We start from the raw sequence: 14,432 nt of genomic DNA on the forward strand, positions 1-14,432 counted from the left end.
TAGCCAGTATCTTCAAAAATGTCAAGGTTAAAAAAGGCAAAGGGTGAGGAACTGTCCAGATTAGAGGAGACTGAGCAGACATGACAACTAAATGTAATGTGTGATCCTGGCTTGGATCCTCGTCCAGAAAAAGCACACCAGTGGGATAACTGATGACATTAGAATAAGGTCTGTAGATTAGTTAATAGTATTTTTTCCATCTTAATTCCTGGTTTCGGCAATCGCATTTCTTCAACATTTGAGGAAGTTGGCTCCAGGGCATAGTGGAACTCTCTACCACTTGTAACTCTTTTGTAAATCTGAAATTATTTCAAAATATAAAGTTAAAACTTAAAATACAAAATAACATTACCTTAAATTTGTCTCCACAGACATAATTTAAAAGCCTATAATCATTTTTTTCTTCAAATAATTTTCATAACAACTCTATGAAGTAGGTAGGAAGGATTTCAGTTTTACACACGAGGCTATTCTGGTGTAAAGGAGTTAAAAGACTTGCCTCACACAGATGAAAAACTGTTCTGTCAGATCTTAAACTCGGGTCTCTGGATTGCAGATTTAGTGTTCTTTTCCTTATATCAGAACCTTTGACTTCTCTGTTTTCCTCTTGCTTATATCCAATTCACAAGAAAATCAAGGCAAATATTCCTTAATACTTGGCAATTTTCAATGATGTTCCTTTCCATTCCAAATGCTTTCTAGACCAGTGGTTCTCAAATTTGGTTCACACTGAAATCACCTGGGGAGTTTTAATAACTACTGATTTCTTCCTCCCACCTTCAGAGAGCCTGATACATTGGTTTGGGGTTTGGCTTGGGCTTCAAGAATTCTCAGAGCATCCCAGGTGATTCCACTGTGTAACCGAGTTTGAGAACCATTACATTACATAAATAATTGTTGAAATAAAGAATATGGGTTTAGGGCTTCCCTGGTGGCGCAGTGGTTGAGAGTCCGCCTGCCGATGCAGGGGACACGGGTTCATGCCCTGGTCCGGGAAGATCCCAGATGCCGCGGAGCGGCCGGGCCTGTGAGCCATGGCCGCTGAGCCTACGCGTCCGGAGCCTGTACTCCGCAACGGGAGAGGCCACAACAGTGAGAGGCCCGCATACCGCAAAAAAAAAAAAAAAAGAATATGGGTTTAAAAGGGGGGGAAGGGGACAGGCAGCAGGTTAAAAAAAAAAAAGAATCTGGGTTATCTAAGGAGAGATGTTCAGAAGATCTGAATGTCAGGACTGAGACTGGAGAGCAGTTTGAGAACCATCAGCTTATTGTTGTTAACTAACACCATGGAAGTGGACCACTTGGTTTTCAGGAAGTATGCCAAGTGACAAGAGGAGAGATACAAAGACATTCTGTGATAACAAAGAAAATATGGTTACAAAAATATTTTGAGGTGGAAAGGAAGGAAGGAGAGGGGATATATCTGTACATATCAGAGTGTACAATGCAGCTCAAGTTCCACCTCCTCCTGCCAGCCCCCCAGGATCTCCCCCAGCTTCAACTCCATTACCACTTTATACTTGCTACCAGGCTGTCTACCTCTCTGATATCCATCACAATGTTAGACATAGGACTAAACCCAGGGTTTAGTTATCCTTGTTCACTAGAGGATTATAAAACCAACTTTCCACATCACCAGTAAGTGTGGGGTTCTTGGGGAAAATTTGTCTGCCAATTGGTTCCTCTCTCCCTCTCTGATGGGAGAGAGTTTTTCCTGAGACCAGGCTCCTTCTTAGCTGACCATGGTCCATGAGACGCTATCAGCCAATCTTTGGCCAGCTCTTCCTCTAACTTTTTCTTTTCCAACCCTTTACGTCTTTGCCCTATAAATTCGTAGAAAAACTGTTGGCAAGTGGTCAGCTACTAGACCTTTGAAAAACAGTACCATCACCCCTGCCCCACTCCTCCCAGCCCCACCCCCAGGCAGTTAATAGGAGAAAGGAATAACTGTGTCACTCCTGGCTTCCAGTTGCTCATCTTGCTCTTAAATTGGAGGCCTCTGGGGCTGAAGGAAACTGGACAAAGTGTGCTGAGTAGCCTAATAGGACTTTTTTTTTTTACTCAAAGTTCCCTATTGTGGAAAAATAAAATAATGTGTTTAATTTCTGAAACCTGATGCCTGATTTGCCTTGGCAGCCATCCTCCTGGGCTTGGCCGAGAGTCCAGCAACACTAATATACTGATTAATACCAGCTCAACTTGCTCCCTGGAGAAGAAGAGCATTATTTACTTGACCATTTTCTTAAATCCTTTTTAATTTGCATGTATTTTAGCATGATCTTATTGGCTTTACCATGCTGTATCTCTGACCACTGGCCCCAAAGAAGCCTCAGGGAAGACTGTTCTGCTCTGTGCACTCACAACCCCATCACAAGCAAGATTTTGTTCCACCCGGTGATTAGAAATGACATGTCACGTGTTCTGTTTCTTCTGGGGCAGGCAAGTTCTAAGTGTACTTTTGTCCCCTGCTGGTCTTCAGGCCACTAGTAGAAAGGGAGGGAGCTGATGCTTCCCAGAATTCAAACAGGGCTTTCTGTACTGTTCCTTCCTCCCTTCCAACTTTCCTCCCTTCCACGGTAACCCCTCTGCTCATTCTGCCCCTCCCTTGTAAAGCCCACAGGGATATCAAATAGCTTTTCTCTGAAGGGACACAGAGGATTGAGGAACCGTTGGCCCCAGACAGTCCCTGACAGGGAAATGTAAACACAGCTGTAGAGATGGGAGCAACCCATCTTCCCTCCTCCCCCATTTCCCACCCAGAAGCAGGGAAAGGCCACCCTGCTGCGGAGAAACAAACAAGCAAACAAAACAAAGCACAGCCTCAAAGCCTGCATGAAGGTCACCAGAAACAAGCTGCTGCCCAGGCCTTGACGGGACCAGCTGAGGTGCCAGACCCCTCCCTGAACACTTAGAGCAAAGGCAGCTCCAGAGCAAGTTGAGGTCTGGACATTACTGAGCCTGGAAACATGGCTCGATTTTTGAAGCCTCTCCACTCCTGGACATTTTGTCTTCTAATCTCAAAAACCCAGCTTTCCGCCTCAGGTACTTATCTCCTGACCCCTAGTTGCTTAGGGATCATAATGCATTCAATTCAGCAAGTAAGAACAGGCCCACAATAAACCCTTGTCCAGGGCTCTCAGAAGTTTAAACTCTGAACCTCCAAGCCAAAATATTAGAAAGGGCCTCCTTAGCTTTTGTTAATTACAAAATAAATAATTCCAGCAGGAAGGAGAATTACTTTGGGGGATTATTTGGTGGGATTCAGGCCTTGCTTTGCACATACTGGGAAAGCTCCAACGCCACAGCTAGGGTGGTGCTGCCCATTCTCACTCTCTTGGCACAGTGAATGCAGGGCCTTGATCCCACGGGACATGCTCTTGGCACGGCGCTGCCTGGGAAGTAGCTCTGATCGGGTGGACAGCTAATGAGCTGTGCTTCCTTCCTGGCCATCAGGGCCCTCAACTGTAAAACTGCAGAAGTAGAAAGACAATAATAGCCTTCAAATACTGACCACTCAGTATGTGCCTGGCATTGTGCTAAGTGCTTTACAGTAGGTCATCTCGTTCCATATGAAGTCAGCAATATTCTTACGCTCACTTTACAACTGAGGGAACCAGGGCTTAAAGAGATTCTGGAACTTGGCCAAGGTCAGCCAGCTGGTAAATGGCGGGGCCAGGATTTGGGCCCCATCATTCTGACTCCAAACCTACCCTCTAAACCATTCCACTCTACCTCCTCTATTCTCTGAGGTCTTCTAGCTCTGAATCACAAGTCTGGATTTTCTCCATGGTTTTTTCCTTTCACTGGCGGTGCCAGGAAGAGAAAAGTGTTTGGGACTCTCCTCTGCAAGTTCAGAGGAAAACAGTTCCTAATAGACAAGGGGCTCCTTACTTCCTCTGTACTAGAGATGCCAATCAAAGCTGGACACTGGACAGACCCCCATATCAGCAGGGCACAGCCTGTGTGAAAGACAAACAAATCCTAGCCAGACAGGAAAGGGGAGTTCCCCTTGGTTCTGTGACCCCCCCCTTCTTTCTTCCCTGGCTTATCCGCAGGGTCCCATGCTGCTGATACTGCAGCCCTTTGCACCCCACTGCAGCTAGGATGAGATACCAGGCTATGGAAACTCTTCTGGAGAAAGAAAAGTATAATACATAATCTACAGATTCCATGCACGACATTGTATGGAAAGAACCAAAAATAAATCACATTTCTTTATACATTTAACAAATTGCTTTTAGCATTCACATATTCATTAACTATTGGATTGTAGGTGAACCTACCTCATCTCGTACAATCCTTGCAAGATGCCTGGGGGTAGGTGCTTTTATCCCTGTTTTACAGAGAAGAACACTGAGGCTCAGGGAGACTGACAACATTGGCCATGGCCACATGACTGGTAAGTAGGAGGGCTGGAATTCAAACCCAGGCTAGGACTATCTGACTCCAAAGCCTGTACTCTTTTCAATAAAGAGTGTTGTGTAATGAAAACAACCAAAATTATGAAATGGGAAGGATCCCAGAATATCTTGGAAACAAAGTTGCATAACTATATGTGGTACATGTTATGATATTAACTACCATTTATTGCATGCTTCCTAGTGCCAGACATCGGGCCAAATGCTGTAACACGCTTCATCGCTACTGCTCAGTGAGATACATGCTAGTAACCCCATTTCTGCAGGTAAGAAAACAGGCAAGCTCAAAGGGGTTAAGTAACTTGCACAAGGTCACATAAGTGACCTTCTGTCTACAGGTTGGATAGCAGGTTGACTTCCATCAGGTGTTAACCTTTCTTAGCCTCAGTTTCCTCCTTTGTAAAGTGGGTTGCTATGGTACCTACTATAATGGAGTTGTGAGGGTTTTTTTGATGGTGGTGGTGGTGGTTTCTGTTGTTTTGGCCACGCCACAAGGCATGTGGGATCTTAGCTCCCCAACCAGGGATCGGACCCATGCCCCCTGCAGTGGAAACGTGTAGCCTTAACCACTGGACCACCAGGGAATTCCATGAGTTGTGATTTTTAAGTGAAACAATTTGTATGAAGCACTGAGCACACTGCTTGGCTCCCTCAGGGCATCCCCATGTTACACAACACCTAGACTTCTGGGGTGCTGGGGAGGGGTAGAAGGATTCCTGGGGATGGTTTCAGAGGACAGTCCTAAGGAATGGAAGAAGGGTGAAAGCAATCCTGGCATCTGGCATTGGGTCCTGACAGCAACCATGAGTCAGCCCCAGGTGCCGAGGGACCAGCAGTGTTCTCAGCACTGCTGGGTGTGTGCTGTGGTCTCTTGGCCATGGTCCTCTTCAGTCACACTGTCTGAACGTCATTCTTATAAATCTGGCCTGGGTTCTTTTCAGAAAAACAGCCTCCACCATGTGATGTCATGGTCCAGCCTTGGTCAGGGAAGGAAGCAGGGAGGAGGTTGTGCGTACAGAGTTGGGTGAAACAGGATCTTCTTATTTCTGGAGGGGCCCATCTGGTCCTGGAAGAAACTCTCTACCCTTCTGCCCTCCCTTCAAGACTCAGTAAAGAATCAATATTCTGATCTGGAGTGAGAGGGAGGTGATAAATCTAATGGTTAAGACCTGAAGCTTAGCATCAAACGGTCCTGGGTTCATATCCTGACTTTGCCAATTACTTCCTCTGGGACCTTGAGAAAATCACTCCTGTTTTCCCCATTTCACCCATGGACAAGATAATTCTGATGTTATGGTGGTGAAGTTTTAAGAAATGCTTGGAAATCACTCAGCATATGTGTCAGGGAACACACTCTGCAGCACATAGTAATTGTTCAATAAATGTAGCTACTATTAAGTCCCCAGCAGTTGATGAGGAACATGGCTTGACAATTTTCTCTGCTTTTTACATATAACTTATAGATATTATAAGAGAGCCGGCGTTTTCTCCAATAACCATTCTTCCCTGTGAGAGGTGGTCAGGCTCCTCACGCCAGCACCCTGGAGATGAGGAGGCTGGGGAGAGACGGAGTAGTTGTGTCCCTACCCCTTTGTCTTCCCTCCCTTAGCCAGCTGGCTCCCTGGCTGTAGCTCTTCTGGTTCTCCCTGCTGCCTCCCTGCCCTCTGAAGAAGCCTGTCTCCTCTCTCCAGATTGGAAAGATTAGCTGTCCCCAGCCAGAACTTCGGGCTTCCCTGACCCTGGCTCTCCCCCACACCTTCTCCTGTGCTCTGCTCTTTATTTTGCAGACAGCTGGGGAAGAGGCCAGCATGTACCATTGTCTCTATGCAGTAGAAAAGCGAATTCCGGGATGCTCTGCATGTAATTTCATTGTGTAGGAGGCCCCCAGTGCTTCTGACTCCCCCTATGTTGTTCTGGACTTGTCTGTGTGCATAGGGGGAAGGCTGAGGATTACAAGTGGCACTCCTCCTTAGGATCAAGTTACCTCTCCCCCTGCTCCAGGCAGGATGACCTTTGGCCCCTAATAAGAAGGGAAATTTACATGGCAGTAAGATCCCTGCCCAGGAGAAGTCAATACAGCTTGAGGCCAGAAATCTCAGGTCAATGTCCAGCTGGATCAGAACCAGATCCCTCTCTTCCCAAGCCCTGGGGGTGGGAGTGGGCTAAGGACAGAGGAATAAGGGATTGTGTAGGAAACTCAAAGCCTAGACGCTACTAGATATAAGGAAAAAAGACTGAAGACAATACTACACTGCAGTTAAAAGGAAAGAGGCGCATCTGTATATGGTATCATGGAAAGATGACCCAAGACATTACTAATTTTTAAAAAGTCGCTGAACAAGGATATTAATTCCCATTTATGCTTTTTTTAGGTCCAAAATACCTGGGGGAGGTGAGAAAGGAATGGGGTTATAACGTTTTCTGTGTTTAAGTATTCTGCAATGAGTATATACTTATGTATTACTTGCAATTAAAAAGTATGTCTTTATAGCAAAAAGTATATATTTTAAAGCAGAAACAGGCTCAGAAAGGAAACGGCCCGCAGTGGTGGAAAATACGACTTCCCATGAAAGAGCCAGCCCCTGTCCCTAATGAAGCCCTTCTCTGGCCCCTTGCTGCAGATCATGGGACTATTTCCTATGGCAACTTGGAAAAGGTGAGGTCTCTAGTCCCCGTTCAGTCCCAAAGGACCCCCATAGCAGCAGACCCGCAGTTACCAGGATGCCCCCAGGGGTCAAATGAAAACAGCCAAACATCCAACTGGCTAGGAAAAGTGAGAAGAGGAAAATCAGGAGGGGAGGAAATTTACAGATTCTCCAACAGGTTTGAACTCCCAAGTTCAGGGAGGATTACAACAAGCTCTCCTTCTCCACATCATGATGCAAGCTTAACTCCAACTCTAGGCTAAAATACCGCTTTCTACCAAGTCACTTGTATTTTCCCTTTTGCTTTTTATATATGAAAATATATAATTTTATTTTATATATGAAATGTTTTATATATTTTATATATGAAAATGTTGAGCTCCAAATATATATTTTATATATGAAATGTTGAGCTCCAAAGATGTGAAATGGCCTACCTAAGGTTACACAGCAAGACAGAGGCAAAACCTGCCTTCAGAATCCTAACCAATGTTTGTTTGTTTTTATCCGTTATACCATACTGCCTTATTTAAAACCCAGCATTTGTTTTTGTCAACTTTAATCTTGATCCCAACCCTAGTCTTTACCCACAGTGGGCTCAGGTGCCTCTGGCCAGTGGAAATGGCTGATTTTGCTTTCTGCCCCTCCTTGCTTCCTCCTCCCCTCTTATCACCTAGAAATCTCCCTCTTGACCATGTTTCCTTCTTTTTTTTTTTGCGGTACGCGGGCCTCTCACTGTTGTGGCCTCTTCCGCTGCGGAGCACAGGCTCCGGACGCGCAGGCTCAGCGGCCATGGCTCACGGGCCCAGCCGCTCCGCAGCATATGGGATCCTCCCGGACCGGGGCACAAACCCGCGTCCCCTGCCTCGGCAGGCGGACCCTCAACCACTGCGCCACCAGAGAAGCCCCCATGTTTCCTTCTTGAAAAGGGCAATCACAGGTGGGAGGGAAGGAACGGAGTTTGTCCCTGGCCTGAAGTGACTCCAAGGCAGCCTGGCTCTTTTCTGCCCATTGCAGAAGATGACCTTCACCAGGAAGGCTTGGGGGTTCATGCCAAGTGGGCCAATTCCCTTCTCCCTCTGGATGCCTTGCTAAAGCAACCTCTTGATCCTAGCTATGGAAGAACAACAGGTTATCAGTGGCCATGATTTAAGAGCCTAGGACCCCGAGATGAAGATTTGAAGAGAGATGGTGCAAGATAATTTGTGGTGGGAAGGAATCAGTAAACTGGGACAACAGCAGCAGCTGAGTCCAAGGGTCAGTGTCTGGGAGTAATTTAGGAAAGTTCGGTGCTGACAGCTGTGTCTGGAGTTGAACGTCATGGCCAAATCAGCTCCTGGGATCCTCGGCTGCTTCAGGCCTACAAAGCTCTGGCTCAGGACACAGAGACAGCTGTGGTGTGGCAGAAGTCAGGGCCGCTGAGGCCCCATGCTCAGCCTTGCTGTTTCTCAGCTGTGTGGCTTTAGGCAAGTCCTTAGGAAAGGAGGAAAGGAAACTAGCATCTGCCTAAGTGAGTGCAGTGCCCTTTCACAAGTGTCACTCTCACTACAGATTAGTGAGGAGGGTAACGTCCCTGTTTCACATGGGAGGAATCTGAGAATTCATGAAGGTAACTGAGGTCATTCCAGGCTATATAGCTGGAAAATGGGAAGACGGAATTAGGACTCAGAGCTTCTGAGCTCAAGTCCTGGGCACTTTCCCCTGGGCTTTAGCTTCTTCCTCTGTAAATAATGTACCCACCTCATGAATGAAGTCACACATTGTAGGTTCTAAACCTTCCCTTTTCACAACCTTGGCCCTGAGGACTTGTGGCCACCTTCTTCTTGGGAATGGAGCAGTCTTACTTTTGCCACTGCACTCAATCTGGTTCGTGGGTCTAGGCCCCAGGGGGTGCCTCGAAGGCAAGGTATTCGGACTTCGCTTTCCCCTCTACCTCTATCCCCAGGCCTTCTCCAGACTCTGAAGGTCTGGCTCCCTCTTCTCCTCCTCCTCCTCGATTTTGGCAGGCGGGCTGACATCAGTGGGTGTTCCCAAGGAAAGGGAACTCTGAGCCGAGCTCCACGGGCCCCTTCCCCCACGGCCCCGGACAGCCCCAACCCCCAGCCTTAGAAACGGCAGCGTTCAGAGGCCCTCTGAGCTCCCAAACCCCTCCCTCTTTTCGCTACCCGCCCCCCCCCACGCCCCCGCCGACTCGCGGAGGAAGGGAAGGGGTTGCTAGAGTCCGGGGAGCGGAGGCTCAGAGACCCCGACGAGTCCTGGGCGCCACGCAGCCGAGCCCAGGAAATGGATGCCGGTTCTGGGGTTACGAGGGGAGCTGTCCAGCCCCGCAGGGTGAGCTAGCAGAAAGGGTGAGCCAACGTCGGCCAGGCGGAGGGAGCGGCGGGCGCCAGGGCCGGGTGGGGCAGCGACTCCCCCTCCAGCCCGCCGGCCCCGGGCGTCGCCCCCGCCCCCCACGTGGCCGCAGCCGTCCCAGCCCCTGCGAGGAAGCGGCGCGGCTTCCTGCGGCTTGGGACGGGGATATAGGCGCCCCCGCCCGGGACCGGCTCAGCGCCGCCGCTCCTCCTCGCCTGTTCGCCGCGCGATGGCCTCGCTCCGGGCGGAGCGCGCTGCCGGCGGCCCGCGGCTCCCCGCGACCGGCGCCGGGCGACCGGCAGCGCTCCGCCTCCTCCTGCTGCTGGGCGGTAAGCGCAGCGCCCCGAGGCCCGGGCGGGAGGCGCGGGAGGCCCTGGAGGGGAGACGGGCTGGACGGCCAAGACCGGAACGGGCCCCGGGGTGCGGATGCGGACAGCGCTGCTCTTTGGACAGTCCCTGGCCCCACCACGGTGAGGGCGCAGCGCGAGCTGCTTCCCACTGGGGAAAAGCTGGCGTGCCCGGGTCCCACAGAGAGGTCTTGGGACGTCTGGAGCTGGCGAGGAGGGAGGGGTTTGGATGTGAGTGGGAATGAATTGGTGCAGCCCCTCTCTTCTGGGCACTGAGGCATCCCGTGGGGGCCTGGATTGCTTCCCTTTTTTTTCTGAGCGTAGCCCTGACTTCCAAGGGTCTCAGCCCCCAACCCACACACCCCTTCCTCCAGGCTCCAGATCCCCAGCATCCCGTCTCCCTGCCCCTTTTCTGCCCACAGCTGTCCTGAAGCCCCAGGAGTCCCTGGCTCAACTTCTTCCCACCCCAGACGTCTTAAAGTCAGAAGGTGAGTACCCAGCAGCTGTGGGAGGGTGGCCCAGGGCAAGGAGAAGAGAGGTCTGTGGGGAGTGTCCCTTTCTCACAAGCCAGGCCCCAAACCCAACTGGTGCCCCTAAGTTCTGCTCTGTTCTCTCTTGGGGTTCCTTGTTGTCTACCTCTCATCCCACAAAGCCTCCAGCCGGCTCTGAGCTGGCCCACCTCACAGGTGGATTAGAAGAGCCCAGGAAAAGTGTATGTGGAAGTTCTTGCCAGGCGGGGTAGTGCTGGGCACATGGAAGACATTAAATTTTTCCCGAGCTGAGACTCTCTCCTCAGCCAGGACTGTCTTGCTTGGGAAGGCTTCTGAGTCTCTCCGGGTAGTTCCCATATTTGAAGACAGGAACAGTGGTTCCTCAATGGAAGTGCCTGGACCAGAGGGCTTGGAGGGTGGCGTAGGGGTGTGGTCAACGTGCAGCATCTCTGCCCACAGGGAAAACAGTGGAGGAGAAGTATGAGACAAATATCCTACGTTGCTGGGATGATTATAAGGTTCAAATGGACTCTATCGAAAAGGATTGGTGTGACTGGGCACTCATTAGCAGGTAGGGGCCGTGCTGGAGGGCGGCTTGGGCCAGGGCTAGGGCTTGCTCTTTGTGGGCCTTGAGTAAGTGTGGGACAGTCCTCTTTTTGGGCCCAACCCTTCCCTCACTCTAGTCCTCTCCTGTCCCCAGGCCTTACAGCATCCTTCGAGACTGCTTGGAAAGGAATGCAGAAGAGTTTGGCCTGGGCTTCCCCAATCCCTGGGCAGAACAGATCATCTTTGAGACTCACCAGATCCACTTTGCCAACTGCTCCCTGGGGCAGCCCCCCTTCTCAGACCCCCCAGAGGATGTGCTCCTGGCCATGATCATAGCCCCCATCTGCCTCATCCCCTTTCTCGTCACCCTTGTGGTGTGGAGGAGTAAAGACAGTGAAGCCCAGACCTAGGGTGGTGTGAGCTCTTCAGCCGCCATCTTACTTCTTTCCTCTGCAGGTCTCTCCCCTCCCCTCCCTACTTCCTTCTCTCACTCCTACCCCAACTGCAGATCCTTAGATCGGTGGAAATGGAAGCTGGGTGGGGTCAAGGCTCAAGTTCTGTAATCTTCAAAATAAAACTGTTTTTTTTTGTACACTGTTCCCCTCCCTATCCCAGTGGGGCCTGTGTCCTTCCCAGAGTCTCTGCCATTCCCACAGGCCCTCTGTTCTGAGCAGCAGAGCTGGAGGAATCTGGATAGGCCCACTGTTTTGTTCACTTACCTGCCCCCCACCACCCCTTCCCCCACCCGAAGGCCACACCCATATACTTCCTTCTCTCAAGGCCAGGCCTTTCCTGCGTCTATCCAAACCCAGCTCCAGGAAACGTGCAGGAAGAGACTCCCTTCCGGTCTGGAGAGCAGCCGGGGAGGTGAGGGGGGTGGGATGAGGGAGGACACTTTGCCGTGGCTCCTGCAAGAAGGAAGGGGGTGCCACCTGGGAGCCCTGAATTTTCCCTTTCCTGATGCCTCAGTTTCCTCCCAGGGCCTGGGAATAGGAGCTCTGATCTGACCAACAGGAGTCCATCCCTAAGGACCTCAGGATTGAGGGCAAAGGCAGTGGGGGCTTCCTCTACTAGACTCGCCACAGGACTTCTCCTCCAGGTCCTTGGCCCTCATCCTACATTGTCCTGGACCCTGGGTGGGTGTGGCCTGCAGCCTGGCCACACACTGCCCCCTGGTGTCCACTAAAGCTAACAACCAGAAGATGGACGTGGCCTGGAAGAAGCTCAAAACTGAACCCTGTGATCAGAGACCTGTCATCCCCATAGCAACCACTCGTTCTTCACTGGATGCTTCTGTTAGCTTCTTGAGCCATACTTATGCTCCCTTTCCCACTTCTTAGGGACATACCTAGCGATCCACATTTCTGTATATGGACACTCCTATATGTTCCCTGGATGGTGAGGCCCAGTTCTCCCCATGGAAACTTCACCTCCAGTTCTCCATGGGACAAACCTGCCAGGTCATCAAAAATGTCTAGAGCATAACTTGGTTCTTCAAAAAGACACCCGTTTATTCCTTGTGGCACCTGGCACCTCTTTAGGAACTCTCCTCTCCTTGTTGAAATGTAAGCCTCCCTGAGTACATGCATATCCACTTCCTGGGACGTGCCTGTCTGTTCCACAGATATATACCTATATGCTTCTAGAACATATCTGTTTATTCTCTGAGACACACTTGTCCTCTCAGGACACATCTGGCTGTCTAGAGACGTACCTATTCCCTAGGACATTTAGAGTTTTCACCAGAGAGAAACCTTTGCTCTATTTCCATGAATGCATCTGTCTTCTCCAAGGATATATCTATGCTCTTTTTGACCCATATTTGCCTTCATACATTTTACTAATATACATCAAAGGCATGTTGGTGTAAGACACTGTATATTGCATATTGTGTTGGGAAGATAAGTTAGATAAGGCTTGGCTTCTGCTTTCAATGGCTTTCATCTAGTAGGGAAGCCGACATGTACACAAATAAAAACAGTGGAGGGCTTCCCTGGTGGCGCAGTGGTTGAGAGTCCGCCTGCCGATGCAGGGTACACGGGTTCGTGCCCCGCTCCGGGAAGATCCCACATGCCGCGGAGCGGCTGGGCCCGTGAGCCATGGCTGCTGAGCCTGCGCGTCCGCAGCCTGTGCTCCGCAACGGGAGAGGCCACAACAGTGAGAGGCCCGCGTACAGCAAAAAAAAAACAAAAACAAAAAACAAAACAAAACAAAAAAACAGTGGAGTGTGTGATGAGAGTCATGCAAGGGACGCAAGCCAAATGTTTTCTAAGTGCAAAGGAAGGAGGGGCCCATTTAGCTAAGGTGCAGTCACAGGAGGTGAGATCACAGGAGGGTGACTGTGGAGTTGGCACCTGACTAGGCCTTAGATGGAGTACATTCCCCTATGGGAGAGAGTCGAAAGGGAGGTGAGTTAGAAAATTATTGCAATAATCCAGGTTTGAGAGAACAAGGGCATGGACCAAAGGAGTGGTGAATGGGGAAATGGAAAAAAATTAAAAGTAGGGAACTTCCCTGTTGGCACAGTGGTTAAGAATACGCCTGCCAATGCGGGGGACACGGGTTCGAGCCCTGGTCCAGGGAGATCCCACATGCCGTGGAGCAACTAAGCCCGTGAGCCACGACTACTGAGCCTGCACTCTAGAGCCCGTGTGCCACAACTACTGAAGCCCATGCGCCTAGAGCCTGTGCTCCGCAATAAGAGAAGCCACCTCAATGAGAAGCCAGTGCACCGCAACAAAGAGTAGCCCCCGGTTGCCGCAACTAGAGAAAGCCCGTGCGTGGCAACAAAGACCCAACGCAGCCAAAAATAAAATATTAATTAATTAATTAATTAAACAAATAAGTGAGCAGGAAAAAAAGCAATTAAAAAAATAAAAATTAGGAAAGGTTATTAAAAATAGGGGAGGGACTTGGATATGAAGGTGAAGTAGAGGAGAGGTTAGAGCTGACTCTGGCTTTGAACCTGGGTGCCATTAGAAGGAGAAGCTGGCCTGAAGAAAATGGTGTATAATATGAATAACAATGGAACAAGCTGTTATGTACCGCAGAGAGTTAGAAATGGGAGTGGTGGTGGTGCTGCTAGTGGTAGAAAAGGGTTGGAGCTAGAAATATAGGGTTAGGAGTCCCCTGCACAGAAAAGCCATGTGAAGCCATGAAAGGGATGAGAGTTCCTGGAGAGAAGGTGTACTGAAGAAGGCTAAGGTCCTTTAGGAAACACCCACATGTAAACAATGAGGACAGAAGAAGACAAAGGGAAAGATCAAAGAGATAGCAGAACAAGGATAAAGCAGTGCCATGGAAGCGAAGGAGATGGTACCCTTTGAGAGAACTTTTTTTTTTTTTGATGTGGACCATTTTTAAAGTTTATTGAATTTGTCACAATACTGCTTCTGTTTTATGTTTTGGTTTTTTGGCCACGAGGCACGTGGGATCTTAGCTCCCCAACCAGGGATCGAACCCGCACCCCCTGCACTGGAAGGCAAAGTCCCAACCACTGGACCACCAGGGAAGTCCCAAGAGAACATTATCTATTAAATGGTTCATTCATTCATTCATTCATTCATTCAACAAATATTTGTTGGGCACTTCTGTGGACCAGGAACTGTACACAGTGTAGGATGGACTTTGGTG

At 49.7% G+C, this 14,432-nt stretch overlaps 1 protein-coding gene and 1 pseudogene across 1 annotated transcript; one reads left to right on the forward strand and one right to left on the reverse strand.

Moving 5' to 3' along the window:
* Positions 1-8,111: 8,111 nt before the first annotated feature.
* On the reverse strand, positions 8,112-9,641 carry LOC137211668 (uncharacterized; annotated as a pseudogene).
* RAMP2 (receptor activity modifying protein 2) lies at positions 9,585-11,391 on the forward strand. Its single transcript, XM_067717654.1, has 4 exons — positions 9,585-9,744; positions 10,185-10,250; positions 10,713-10,824; positions 10,954-11,391. The coding sequence occupies exons 1-4, from the start codon at positions 9,645-9,647 to the stop codon at positions 11,207-11,209; spliced, it is 534 nt and encodes a 177-aa protein (XP_067573755.1). The 5' UTR covers positions 9,585-9,644; the 3' UTR covers positions 11,210-11,391.
* Positions 11,392-14,432: the final 3,041 nt, after the last annotated feature.

The sequence above is a fragment of the Pseudorca crassidens genome, chromosome 19, assembly GCF_039906515.1.
Source record: "Pseudorca crassidens isolate mPseCra1 chromosome 19, mPseCra1.hap1, whole genome shotgun sequence".
NCBI classification, from domain to species: domain Eukaryota; kingdom Metazoa; phylum Chordata; class Mammalia; order Artiodactyla; family Delphinidae; genus Pseudorca; species Pseudorca crassidens.

Coding starts and splice junctions, on each gene's coding strand:
- RAMP2 (XM_067717654.1), top strand. CDS start 9,645: ATGGCCTCGCTCCGGGCGGAGCGCGCTGCCGGCGGCCCGCGGCTCCCC. Junction 10,251..10,712: donor AGACGTCTTAAAGTCAGAAG/GTGAGTACCCAG, acceptor CTCTGCCCACAG/GGAAAACAGTGGAGGAGAAG. Junction 10,825..10,953: donor GACTGGGCACTCATTAGCAG/GTAGGGGCCGTG, acceptor TCCTGTCCCCAG/GCCTTACAGCATCCTTCGAG.